At 40.4% G+C, this 13,169-nt stretch overlaps 1 protein-coding gene across 1 annotated transcript; it reads left to right on the top strand.

Moving 5' to 3' along the window:
* The first annotated feature begins 1,318 nt into the window (after positions 1–1,318).
* On the top strand, positions 1,319–4,348 carry LOC145067582 (heat shock cognate 70 kDa protein-like). Its single transcript, XM_079014692.1, has 3 exons — positions 1,319–1,535; positions 1,629–1,978; positions 3,095–4,348. Exons 1-3 carry the CDS (start codon positions 1,319–1,321, stop codon positions 4,346–4,348), a joined length of 1,821 nt encoding a protein of 606 aa, XP_078870818.1.
* Positions 4,349–13,169: the final 8,821 nt, after the last annotated feature.

The raw sequence follows: 13,169 nt of genomic DNA, 5'->3' as shown, positions 1-13,169 counted from the left end.
CACATGTTCCACAAGATTATCATATGTTGGCAGGTTTGGTCTTTTTGTAGAAATTAAATTATAAAACTATCCCTATAACTTAAAAAAATGGTCTACCTGTTTAAAAAAAAATTAGAAAAATGGTCATTGCGTGATAGTACATTTACAGATTATTCCACTCAGCAAATTAGAGATTGGAACTTATTAGTTTAACAAAAACAATTGAAAATTACTAGTGTATCCCCCGGGAAGCAGTGAGTAGGCCTGTCAAATCGGTCCGTCGTGTCGTGTTTTTGTCTGACACGACACGACACGACAATGTTTTTTGTAACACGAACACGACACGATGTCGTGTTTTTTTTTCACTAACACGAAAACGAACCAATTAAAAAACGATAACACGACACGACACGACAAAGATAATATTACATAACTATTATTTTATTTAATTCATATTTAATCATATATAACACGATAAAAACGACAAACACGAAAACACGACAAATACATGTTCAATCGTGTTAATTTCGTGTGGATTTGTAAACACGAACACGACACGACACGACATTGTGTTTTTTAAACTTGACACGAACACGACACGAAAACTAATTCGAATTTTGATTTCGTCCCGATTTCGTTTCGTATCGTGTATTTTTGTCGTGTCGTGTCATAAATTGACACCCCTAGCAGTGAGTGAGCAATTTCTAGTTAATTTAAATAAAAAGGAAAATTACAAATCACAAAAAAAACTACCTTTTGTAATGCCACTATTTTGTTGCAATCCGTGGTGACAGGGATGGTGTGGACTGTGGACGGTCATGCGGTGCCTATGGCACATTGGCCATGTATCCTTATCGGGTTTCGGTTTCGGTTCGGGTTTTCGGACCAAGCCCTCATCACTGCTTGCAACTATACCCACGACCTAATTATAGTAGTAGTTTTTGGAAATTTAAATACAGAAATGAATAATTGATTTATGATGAAAATACAGATATGATAACAAAACAACCGCGCATTATGTATCACACTATAAATTTATGTCATTAAACAGACTTTATTTGAAGCATATATAAGACACAAGATAATCGGAAGTGTTTAAAGAAAATTTTCATTGTATTCGTTGGAAATCCAAAAGACGCAATCTCTTACAATCTTTGCATCATGATCATATAAAATAAAACAAAACACTAAGTTCAGAGTAATTAAATTTCACAAAACGATACATATTCCTAATGCTATAAAACCAGACAATCGCGAGCAGACATCATAAACTCATTGCGTTGTTTCGTGAGCGTTCATTATTGCCTTATTGCTTGTTTCTGTTTGAACCTGTAGAGTAATGGCGAGTTGGGAAGGTGGAGCACCAGCAATTGGCATTGACTTGGGCACGACATACTCTTGTGTTGCAGTATGGAAAAACAACAGAATCGAGATCATACCCAATGACCAAGGAAATCGAACGACGCCATCTTGTGTTGCTTTCACTGATTCTCAACGTCTAGTTGGTGATGGTGCCAAGAATCAACTTGCAAGGAACCCTGCTAATACAATATTCAGTAAGTTTCAACATTCTATATATGATTTGATACTTCTAAGTTTTTCACACACTTTTATTGCATGGTTGATATGGTTAAGTTATGGACTTTTAGATGCAAAGAGGTTGATCGGAAGGAGGTTTAGTGATGTCATGGTGCAGGAAGACATAAAGCTAATGCCATTCAGGGCCATAGAAGGGCCTGGCGACATGCCAAAAGTTGTTGTTACTCACAAAGGTCATGAGCGACAATTTTCTACAGAGGAAATTTCATCAATGGTTCTAGCCAAGATGAAAGAGATTGCGGAGGCATATATCGGTTGCACAGTGAAAAATGTTGTCATCACTGTCCCGGCTTATTTCAATGACTGTCAGCGTCAAGCAACCAAGGATGCTGCTACTATTGCTGGATTAAATGTGGTGCGCATGATCAATGAGCCAACTGCAGCTGCAATTGCTTATGGTGTAGACTAGGGATGAGATCTAGAACCGGAAAACCGGACCGGAACCGGAACCGAACCGGAACCGGACCCGTTAGAACCGGAATATATAGAACCGGGTCCGGTTCCGGGTTTAAAAATTGGCTTTATCCGGGTTCCGGGTAATCCGGGTTTGGGTCCATTGGGTCCGGGTAAACCGGGTCTAAAATTCGGAACCGGAACCACTTTTAGGGCCGGAACCACTTTTTGTGAAACGTTTACAAGATGCATATCTTATTCGTTTCAACTCCAATTGACATACGGTTTTTTCCAACATGTAGTTTAGAGTTTGTACATGATTCTAGACTATAAATTTGTCATTTTTAGTTTTATATTGATTGACTTATAGTCCTCAAAAATTTGAGATACCAAAGCTGAAAGTTTTTAGTTTTTTAGTTTTTTTGTATTCGGTGAAAGTTTTAAAACATGCATATCTAATTCGTTTAAAGTCGGATTGACATGTGGTTTTTTCCAACTTCTAGTTTACAGTTTGTACATGAGTTTAGACTATAATTTTGTCATTTTTGGTTTAACATTCAATGATTTACAGTCCTCCGAAGTCGGGATATCAAAACTGAAAATTTTCAACTTTTCAGCTATTTGTTTTTGTACTCTGTATTATGTGAAAATATTAACACAAGTATATCTCATTCGTTTAAATTCGGATTGACATGCGGGTTTTTCCAGAGTGTATTTAGAGTTTGTACATGATTTTAGACTCTAATTTTGTTAATTGTGATTTCGTATTCAATAAGTTACAGCCCCCTAAAGTCGGGATATCAATATGAAAATTTTCAAAGTTCAACCCACTAAGTAGTAAGTAATTACCAAAAAATTCCGGTTTTTTCGGGTTTTCCGGGTCTAAACCCAATTTATCCGGTTCCAACCTACCCACTTTGATGTTTCCGGGTTTTTCGGTTCTAGACCCACTTTACCCGGAACCATACCCGGAACCGAACCGGAACCGGTTCCTATATACCGGTCCGGTTTCCGGTTCTATAAAATCCCGTTAACCGGTTCCGGGTTTTCTGGGTCCGGGTCCATCCGGTCCGGGTTTGGACCCACTTTCATCCCTAGTGTAGACAATAGATTCGGTGGAAAGAAGAATGTACTTATCTTTGATCTTGGTGGTGGTACTTTTGATGTCTCTCTTCTCACCATTGATGGTGTGGGTAAGTTTGAGGTGAAGGCTGTTGCTGGCGACACTCATTTGGGAGGTGAGGATTTTGACAACCGAATAGTAAATTATTGTGTTGATGATTTTAAGAAGAAATGGAATAAGGATTTGAGTGGAAATCAAAGAGCACTAGGAAGGTTGAAAGTTGCTTGTGAGAAAGCAAAGAGAATTCTTTCATATGATACTCAAGTTTCAGTTGAACTAGATGTGCTGCTGGATGGTATTGACTTTTCTTTGAAGATTACTCGTGCCAAATTTGAGGAGCTTAATAAGAGTTTCTTTGAAGAGTGTATCAAGCAACTTGAGACATGTTTAGTAGATGCTAATATGTACAAAGGAGATGTAGATGAGGTGATTCTTGTTGGTGGATCAACTAGGATACAAAAGGTCCAATCTATGTTACAAGAGTTCTTTGATGGGAAGGAGCTACGCAAGAGCATCCACCCTGATGAAGCTGTAGCTTATGGGGCGGCAGTTATGGCTTCCAATTTATGTTGTCAGCTGACTACGAAGATGATAAAGGATTTGATGCTATTGGATGTCACTCCCTTGTCACTTGGTAGGGGGGTAAGAGGAGAAAGAATGAGTGTTGTGATCCGGAGGAACACTCCTATACCTACGAAGAAGACCAAGAATTATTATAAAACTGAAGACAACAAAACATATTCAAATATCAAGGTGTACCAAGGTGAACGGACTAGATCTACTGATAACTTCTTGTTGGGATCTTTTACAATTTCAGGGATTCCACCAGCTCCCAAGGGATCATATCTATCAGTAGTTGAGCATTGCTTTGAAATAGATGCTGATGGTATCCTCACAGTTACGGCTAAGATAGTATCCACGGGTAAGACCAAAAGCCTTACTGTTACCAATCTGAGTGGAAGATTGTCAAAGCATGAGATAGAGAAAATGGTGAAAGATGCTGAGAAGTTCAAGCTAGAGGACCAAAAGTTCAAGAGGAAAGCTGAAGCATGCAATTCATTGGAGGATTACATATATGACTTAAAAAATAAGATCAAGAGAAAGTATATGGCCCCACAGGATTTGAAGAACGTGCAGAATGCAATTGATGATACCGAGGAATGGCTCTCTAGTGGCAAAGTTGCAGTTGTTGATGAGATTGAGCGCAGGAAGGAGATGCTGGAGTTCATATCCCGGCTTGCATTTTCTAACTAATACCATGCATTACTTACTTAGATGTATTGACTTTTGGGATCCGAATTATGTGATGTATTAGAGGTGATGTACTTCAACTTGTTGCATTTGTAACAGTCTAGGTATGATTTAGCATAGGATGGAATAGAATCAAGAATGGAATGGAATTGGCTAGATTGTAATGGAATGAATGAACTCCAAAAGGAATGGTTACAAGAAACCCTAGCTTTCGAGTTCTCTCTGAAGAAGACAGTTTTAACAACAAAATCCATATCTAATCAACTCCTCCTCCCGAGTCACGTCTTATTTATTCGAAACTCATAGTCATCCTAACAAGTAAAATGACTTAAAAGACCCCTAGCTCAAGCCTTGACCTGTTTTACCTTTTTTATTTGACTAGTTGACTTCCCCTTTATTTGCATATCTAAAACGTGGCACCCCACATTTTAGTTCAAACCCAAAGGAATTAAAGAAGCTTTTTAAACGGGTTTGCTATGCGTTGTCTCAATGGGGAGCTTTTCTAATAAACTTAGTAGAAAAGCTTCCAGTTGGATTCTCTAACACGTATCAAACTGTTTTAAAGTATTGTGAGTAATTACATTTCCAATTAAGTGTTTTTAGTCGTATGTACTGTTTTTTTTATGGGAAATGCTAAACCGATTTCGACCACATAAGTCGTTGCTACAGTCAGTATTTGTATGATTAAAAGGAATATTCTCGCAAAAAAAAAAAACAAAGGCGTGTTTTATTATTTTTTGTTTTTTTTTCTCAGTTTTTTATTTTTTGTAACTTTTTTTATAAATTTTTATTTTTCTTTGTTAAACTTCAAAAAAGAAGAAAACCATAATGTATTTGTTTATCTTGTGTTTGTGGCTGCTGGCACCAAAAACCAAATGCTAGAAAGGCACAAACCATATGCAATATCACTCCATATATTCTTTCTAACCTGTTGGCGCAAAAAAAAACTAGATTTAATTATCCGTAAGACTAGAAAAATCTATATTAACATAAGTACTCTAACTTTAAATATGCTTGTTTATTTAAGGGTAAAATACATATTATGTTTGCACTTAATTTGAATTTGTTCATTTATGAGGTTGCTAAGTAAAACACCCTTGCCAGCTCCAACCCGATAGACTACTACGAGTTGGAAAGTTGTTTATTTCCACAACAACAAAGCTTTCATTGTGTAGAATGTGTTTGTCGCCGCATCTTTAGTCATATGTCTGAGTTCAACAAAAGATCAAGCTCTTCCACCAACGGCCTAAGGAAAACAACCACATCCTTACCAGACACTTTAGGGTCAGGAATTAACAAAGTCAACATGAATGATGACTCTTTCATACAAATCCATGGTGGTAGATTGTATATGGTGAGTAAGACTGTCACACCCCGAAACCGGAACGGCAGAATCGTTCCGGGGTGGAGGACGTCATGTTTAGCATCACAACCATTGTAAAATAGCAATTATAGTAACACAACCATTACAATATATATATATATATATATATATATATATATATATATATATATATATATGAAAAGTGTTTACATCAGTTTGGAACTTGTTTTAAATACACCAAAATTATGTGGAATATAAAAACATGACTCTTATTGCTCCGACTCCTCTAAATCCAAGAAGTACCTGTCTACTGATTTCTTGAGAATACAAGCAGTTTGAAAGAGTATCAGCATAAAACTGGTGAGTTCATAAACATTTAGTTTTGGTGGAAAATGTTTATTTGAAAGTGTTCCTCAAGAAAGTCTTATATTTTCTTATGAAAAGTGTGTTTGAAAACTCATTCCTTCCATGACTTCTAGATTCATACAAGATATGTACAATCCAAGGTGTCATGGAATGAATATGAACATCCGTTAGTTACTTGTTAAACAATCTGTTTATGAAAGGCCGAGTTATCCCGGGAAAATCCTATATTTTCCCTAAAAGTAGGTTGTTGGTTATCCGTTCCAAAATGAAGTGTACAAGTATCTACCATACTTATATCGTTAAACGTAGTATCCTTGAAAAAAACCCTGGTTACTCCCAGTGAAGTATATTACCCTTATTACATAAATAAAACTAATAAATATGTGGTGAACTAAATCCTAAAGGTATTATTAATACCCTCTAGTAATCAAATCGGTTATTACTTTGAGGTTAGTTCACTTGATTCATTATTACAAAAATAAATCTCTGCTATCTGACTTGTGAGTTTTATAACCATACATTAACTTGATATGACACATATCGGGGCCAGTATCCATTATGACTTTGTCATCTGTAGACATGTTGGTCCCACCGTAGCTAGCAACGAGGTGCGGGATAGTCATTCATGTATAGATCTATACACAACAGTCACGCTCTCCTTACAAGAGATTCTGGTTACAAGTGCTTATCATACACTCTGATTCTGTGGGAGTGTTACCAAGGACGTGTCTCCAACTTAGACTAACAAATTTACAAGTAATAATACTGAAAATCCTGTTTATGATTTGCATGAATCCTTTATAAAATAATACATTTTACTACATGATTCACAAGTTCATTACCCTAGTTTTGAAAACTGTTTCTACGAGTTGATTTCTTAATCGTTTGGTAAAAACTGTTTTCCATGTTAAAAGCATACTGAAAATATAATTATCTTAAACAAAATAATATATTTTGAGCACAAGTTTCCTTGTACTTTTGCTTGTATACCCCTTGAAAACATGAAAACTCGGAAAAACGTAGGGGTATGAACTCACCTTGAGCGAATGGTTTGATTGAAGGATCGATACGGAAAGATGGATGTTCAAGTGAAGCCTTGAACACAATTTGATCCTAACTAACACATAATGACACATAAATGAGTCAAATGAGGGTATTTCACTACTACATGTGATGGAGAACCACTCTAGGGACTTGGAACTACTTGCACTAAGTGTTAGGACCTTAAAGGATTGCATGAGGGAAGTGTATGGCCACCTTAAAGGTGTGTGCGGTTGTACACTCATGATGAAAGGTGCCTTTATGGTGTTTTCTAGGTCCATACTTGCATCCATGAAGTGTTCTAGGTCTATACTCGATTGTAGTGCAAGTTAAGAGTCCTAAAAGTGGGTTTGTGGTCGTAGGGTGTGTATGTGGTCGTACACGGGAGTGTGCTGCTGCACAAGGGTGTGTGCGGCCGTACACAGGTGTGTGCGGTCGTACACCCCACATGAAGATGTCCAAAATGTCAATTCCAAGGTGCAATAAGGCTAGGGTCATGTCTATCTCGAGTATGGAAGTCAAACTCTCACTTTGGAGGGTGTTTTAAGAGTGTGCGGCCACACTCACTTCCAAACATGAAGAACATGACGAATATTGCACACTTAAGGCTTAGATAGAGTGTTCTTTCATGGATATCAAGTTTGAGGATGAATTACTCATGTTCTTGAAGCTTTGGAGGGTTTGTGGTTAAAGAAGCTTGAGAGGAAAAAGTGTTGTGTGCTACCAAGGCGTCAAAGGGATGAAAGGAAAGGGGGGTACTCTTTATATAGAGGTGGGTGTGTTGCCTAGAAGGGAGTGTGCAACCAAGAGGTGAGTGTGCGGCTGCACACCCATGTGTATGGCCGTACACTCCCCCTAAGGGTGTGTATGGCCCGATTTTGTCACCCTATGGCTTTCTGACTCTTTCCTAACCTTAACCTTGGCTATGCTCAATCTTAGAATGCTTAAATGAACCTTTAAACAACGTTAGAAGTTAAAAGAACAAGTTTAACATTGATTGAATTGACTTGATGTACAAGATAAAAGTTTCGGGTTGTTACATCATCCCCCCCTTAGAGGGAATTTCGTCCCGAAATTCAAGAGTAAAGAACAAATCATGAACTTGGAAATAGATGAGGGTACTTCTGCTTCATTGAATCCTCGCGCTCCCAAGTGAATTCGGATCCCCGCTTGGCATTCCAGCGGACCTTCACTATGGGGATGCGACTCAGCTTCGTACGTTTGACTTCCCAGTCCATGATTTCGACAGGTTCTTCCACAAAGTGCAGACCCTCATCTAGTGCGATCTCGTTGAGAGGAATCACAAGTGTCTCATCGAACAGACACTTCTTTAGGTTCGACACGTGGAAGACGGGATGGATGTTGCTGAGTTCTCGCGGTAACTAGAGTTTGTATGCTACGGGACCGATCCTAGCAAGGATCTCGAAGGGTCCAATGTACCTTGGGTTTAGTTTTCCACGTTTTCTGAAACGTATCATACCTTTCCATGGTGAGACCCTCAAAAGGACATGATCACCAACCTAGAATTCCAAGGGTTTTTGTCTCCTATCGGCGTAGCTCTTTTGTCTATCTCTTGAGGCTTTCAGTCGTTCCCGGATTTGTACGATCTTTTCAGTTGTCTCTCGGATGATTTCAGGGCTAGTGAGAGTGTTGTCAGGGACTTGACTCTTGACTAGCTGCGTGTCACCCACTTTAGCCCAGCACATAGGGGATCTGCAATTGCGGCCACAGAGGGCTTCAAACGGCGCAACCTTGATGCTGGTATGGTAGCTGTTGTTGTAGGAAAATTCAACCAAGGGAACATGAGTGTCCCATGACGTTCCGAAGTCGATGATGCAGGCTCTCAACATATCCTCCAATGTCTAGATCGTTTTCTCACTCTGTCCATCTGTCTACGGATGATAAGTCGTGCTCATATCCAACTTAGTTCCAAGAGCCTTCTGTAGTGATTGCCAAAACCTCGATGAAAACCTGATATCTCGATCAGAGATAATGGATACATGTACACCATGAAGGCGAACTATGTCTCGAAGATATATTCGTGTGAGTCTCTCCATTTTGAAGTTTTCTTTGATCGGCAGGAAATGGGCGGATTTAGTCAACCGATCGACAATTACCCAGATGGCGTCGTGCCCATTCGGAGATCTGGGTAACTTAGTGATAAAATCCATTGTAATAATTTCCCACTTCCACTCAGGTATTTCCGGCTGCTGAAGCAAACCTGAGGGCTTCTGATATTCTACTTTCACCTTGGCATAAGTCAAACACTTGCCCACAAATGTAGCAATTTCTGCTTTCATGTTTGGCCACCAATAGAGTTGTTTGAGATCCAGATACGTTTTATCTGAACCTGGGTGAACTGAATATCTCGTCTTGTGGGCTTCGTTCATGACAACTTCTCTGTAACCACCATACTTCGGGGTCCAGATATGGTCCATGAAATAGTAAACTCTGTCTACCTTGGCCTCTAAGTTCTTTTCCATTCCTCGCAGGGCTTCATCCGACATGTTCTCTAGTTTTAAGGCTTCCAGCCGAGCCTTTCGGATGTGTGTGGATAATCGGGAATAGATGGTGATCGTATTGCTATATCCTGATGCTAAAAACCCCTCCCAATGAATGGATCAGATAATCCTTCGAGTAAAAGATTCATCCCTGCAATGGTTAGACTCATATTAGAGCTACAAAACAAGGTCAAACCCTTCCCTCTGAGATTATTCAACCCTACTGTGAGTGGTGTAGCAGCTCTCGGTCAACTAGCTGCTCCACCAAGAATTCTCTTATCGCTATCCCCGACCGAAGGTCTTACTATCTCCTGTCTGCCTTCCAGACGAACCGAGACCACCTTGGTCCCAACTAATCTGCCATCAACCGGGTTACCGGACTCCCACTGATTACTGAACCCAATCTCAATCGCTCAGTCGCTCCCAGCGACTCCTAAAGGAGACTTCAGCTATCTACAACTGTTCTATCTACCTTGCCACTCTGACTTTATATGCTCTGGGATCCTCGATCCCCTAACCTGACCCTAAGGTCTCTACCAGGTCCCACCTGCACTGCTACCAACATATCCCACGACCTCTCACCCGACTATATCTTGGATCAGCCTCTCCCAAGGTCTCACCTCTCTAGGGCTATGCAGGCCAACTCCATACTGAATCTCATCGAACTATCCTTTACTGATTTCTATCATGCTAACTAGGAGACACAGGCCTCGCCCAAACTCCGCTAACTAGGAGATACGATCCCTCGCCCATACTCCTCTGACTGCCTACTAACGAATGTTGTGGCTATCCCACAATCTTACCACACTCTCCATGCTGACTATACCACTGACTACTAATCCGAAAGCATCCCATGCGAGACGTTCACATAATCTACATCCTGACTCAATCGAGTCCTGCTGGTGATTCTTCGACCTGGTTTCCCCAAACCAGCAATCAGCTAACATGAATATACGAACTCAACATTAGGGAGTTTCCCAAACTCCTAGCTCAGGTGCTCCTTAATCCAACCAGCCACTTGGGCTGATTTCCTTCTCATCGAGGGTAAGCACTCATCCCAGATTTGTACTTACTTCTGCTTCTAACCACTCGAGTGATTCTCCCCCACTTTGATTCCACTAGCTCCTTACATCTTACAACTTGAAAAGGATTCTCAATCCATCTCTCCATCTAATGTTTGATATGCCGACAACCGATACTTACTATTGTTAGGGCTCCAAAACTAACCAATACCGAATCTGAACCATTCTGAAAGACTAACAGAATCCATCCCTAGCCCCTCTCACTCTTGCTATAGTGATTGCATCCTAAGAACATGCTCAAAAGGGGAAACGTCATCGAACTACTACTCTAACATCCAAGGTATGCAGATGGCATATAACTTTATCATAAGTAGGAAACAAAATATTCTGAAATGCTCTGCTAATATCGATGCAGTACCGTAACAATAAAATCATGAACAAAAGCTGAATTTGATATACATACCCGCTATCTATTGCGGCTCGATCTTGACTTCCAGCGGAACCATGGGCGCTAGAACCTGAACTCCCTCTCTCTATCAAAGTATCTTCAATGAATCCTGAGCTACCTTAACCACTATACGGGGGCAATTTGCCACAGGGTGATCAGGCTGATGGCAACAGAGACATAACTCTTCCTTCGATGTGTATTCTCGGCGGAGGTAACCCTTCCATCCGCACCTACCACAATGTGACCTACTGTGAACCTTCTTATGCGCCCCTTCATCCCTTGCACGTCCATCTCGATCACTCAGGTCTCTGGTGTCAACTATAGCAGCATCTGACTGCTCGGGTTGATGAGCCTGACTAGGAGCATGCTTCCTCTTCCTTAACTGCACACCTAAACCAATCTCTTGCTCCCGATTCACCCCAACTACTTCATCAACTGGCTGCGCAGTCCCTGTCTGACCTTGAAACCTAGCGGTTACCCTGTCATTAATATGCTCAATAATGTCGGGTAACTCCTCGCATACGGCTCACGAAACCTTCACATCGATCCAATCCTGTAGTGAACTTTTATGAGAACAAGGTGCATAACCCACCTCTAATCCCTGACAACAAGAGCTAATAACCGAATCCTTCCCCCTGAGGGATCCCAGAGATCCATACACATCGGGCCCTCGAGGAACCCCTAACATAGCCACCATCTAATCGCGAAAGGCTCCCAACCTCTCATCCAAAATCTCCAATATACCCTCTTTGACAGAACCAAAGATCACAGGAGTCTGGTCTAAAATACTACGCGTAATCTCAGCTGAAATAAACTCTCTCATCTGCTCCCCGAGCTACGCGGCTCCTGATTCCGAGCCCAACCCCTCACCGACGCATGAACCACCAACTGGTCTACCCCGTAGCGTCACCATGTTGCAAACATATCACAATCACCATCTGAATACTCAATACTATCAAGGGATACCACACACACTACCAGTTCCCTGGTTTCATCTCAACCCTTCTTGGTTCGAGTACGGATCCTCTGCTTTCGGTAGTACGGGCCCCTACTGCCTTCCACATCTATCCATACTTTCCTCAAGGATGGCCTCGACTCCACCAAGTCCCTTTCTACTACTACTGCCCCCAGCATTACTCTCATCCTAGGCTTGCCCTAGGGTAACCTCCAACCCGTACCCGTCCTCAGCTATTGAAGGTATCCTTGTAATTCCAATTAGCCACTACCTGAATACCATCACATGTGACGAGGCCCAGATAATCCTTCGAGTAAAGGACTCATCCCTACAATGGTTACACTCATACAAGAGCTGCGTAATAGGGCCAAATCCAGCACTCTGAGATTATTTAAACCTGACCACATGTGACTTGGCGTATTCACCTAATGGCTAACTCCCATCACTCAGATTCCTATAAAGCACAAAGCGAGTAGCATTCAAACAAAAAGGAAAATCTAACCATATAATCCAATCATATTGTTCTATCCCCTACTCAGGAATTTATACTAGCACGCAACTCATAAAGCTCATACTCATAAAAGGCACATAAGGCATCCTCCTAGATCCTTAGTCCTAATCTAGCATGCAGTTTTCATAAGCATATCATATCTAAACAAACATGTATGGGTAATTTGGGAGAACTTACTTGAGCTCGGCTGATTGCATGCACCACACCCTTTTCATTTTCCCAAAATTCTTATCTTTTTCTCAAAGTTCCTTTTCATAAAAATGATTTTCTTTGAAAATTTTCATACCAAATCCTCAGTTTGAGTTCAGGCACACCCAAGAGTGTATCTGAATCCCTCAAACCAAGGCTCTGATACCAACTTGTAACATCACAAAAATCATGACCAAAAATTTCATTTTTAATTTAATAAATAAACCACAAGTGTCAACCATTCATTCAAACATATCACATTAGAGTATCATGTCTAAAATATTATTTTATTTTATCAGAGTAAACATCCTAGGCTAAAACTCCTTTGGTGTGTGTGCCATGCGATCACCCCGAGCTCTTCCCTCCGTTACCGGAAGTACCTGAAACCAAAACTGAAAACCGTAAGAATGGAGCTTAGTGAGTTACCCAACCTACCACATACCATGCATAATCACATACTGCAAGCA

Source organism: Lactuca serriola, chromosome 8, assembly GCF_051521515.1.
Source record: "Lactuca serriola cultivar US96UC23 chromosome 8, Lser_US96UC23_V15, whole genome shotgun sequence".
Taxonomy (NCBI): Eukaryota; Viridiplantae; Streptophyta; class Magnoliopsida; order Asterales; family Asteraceae; genus Lactuca; species Lactuca serriola.
Note: the sequence above shows the minus strand (reverse complement) of the source record. Positions and strands in the feature narration are given on the sequence as shown.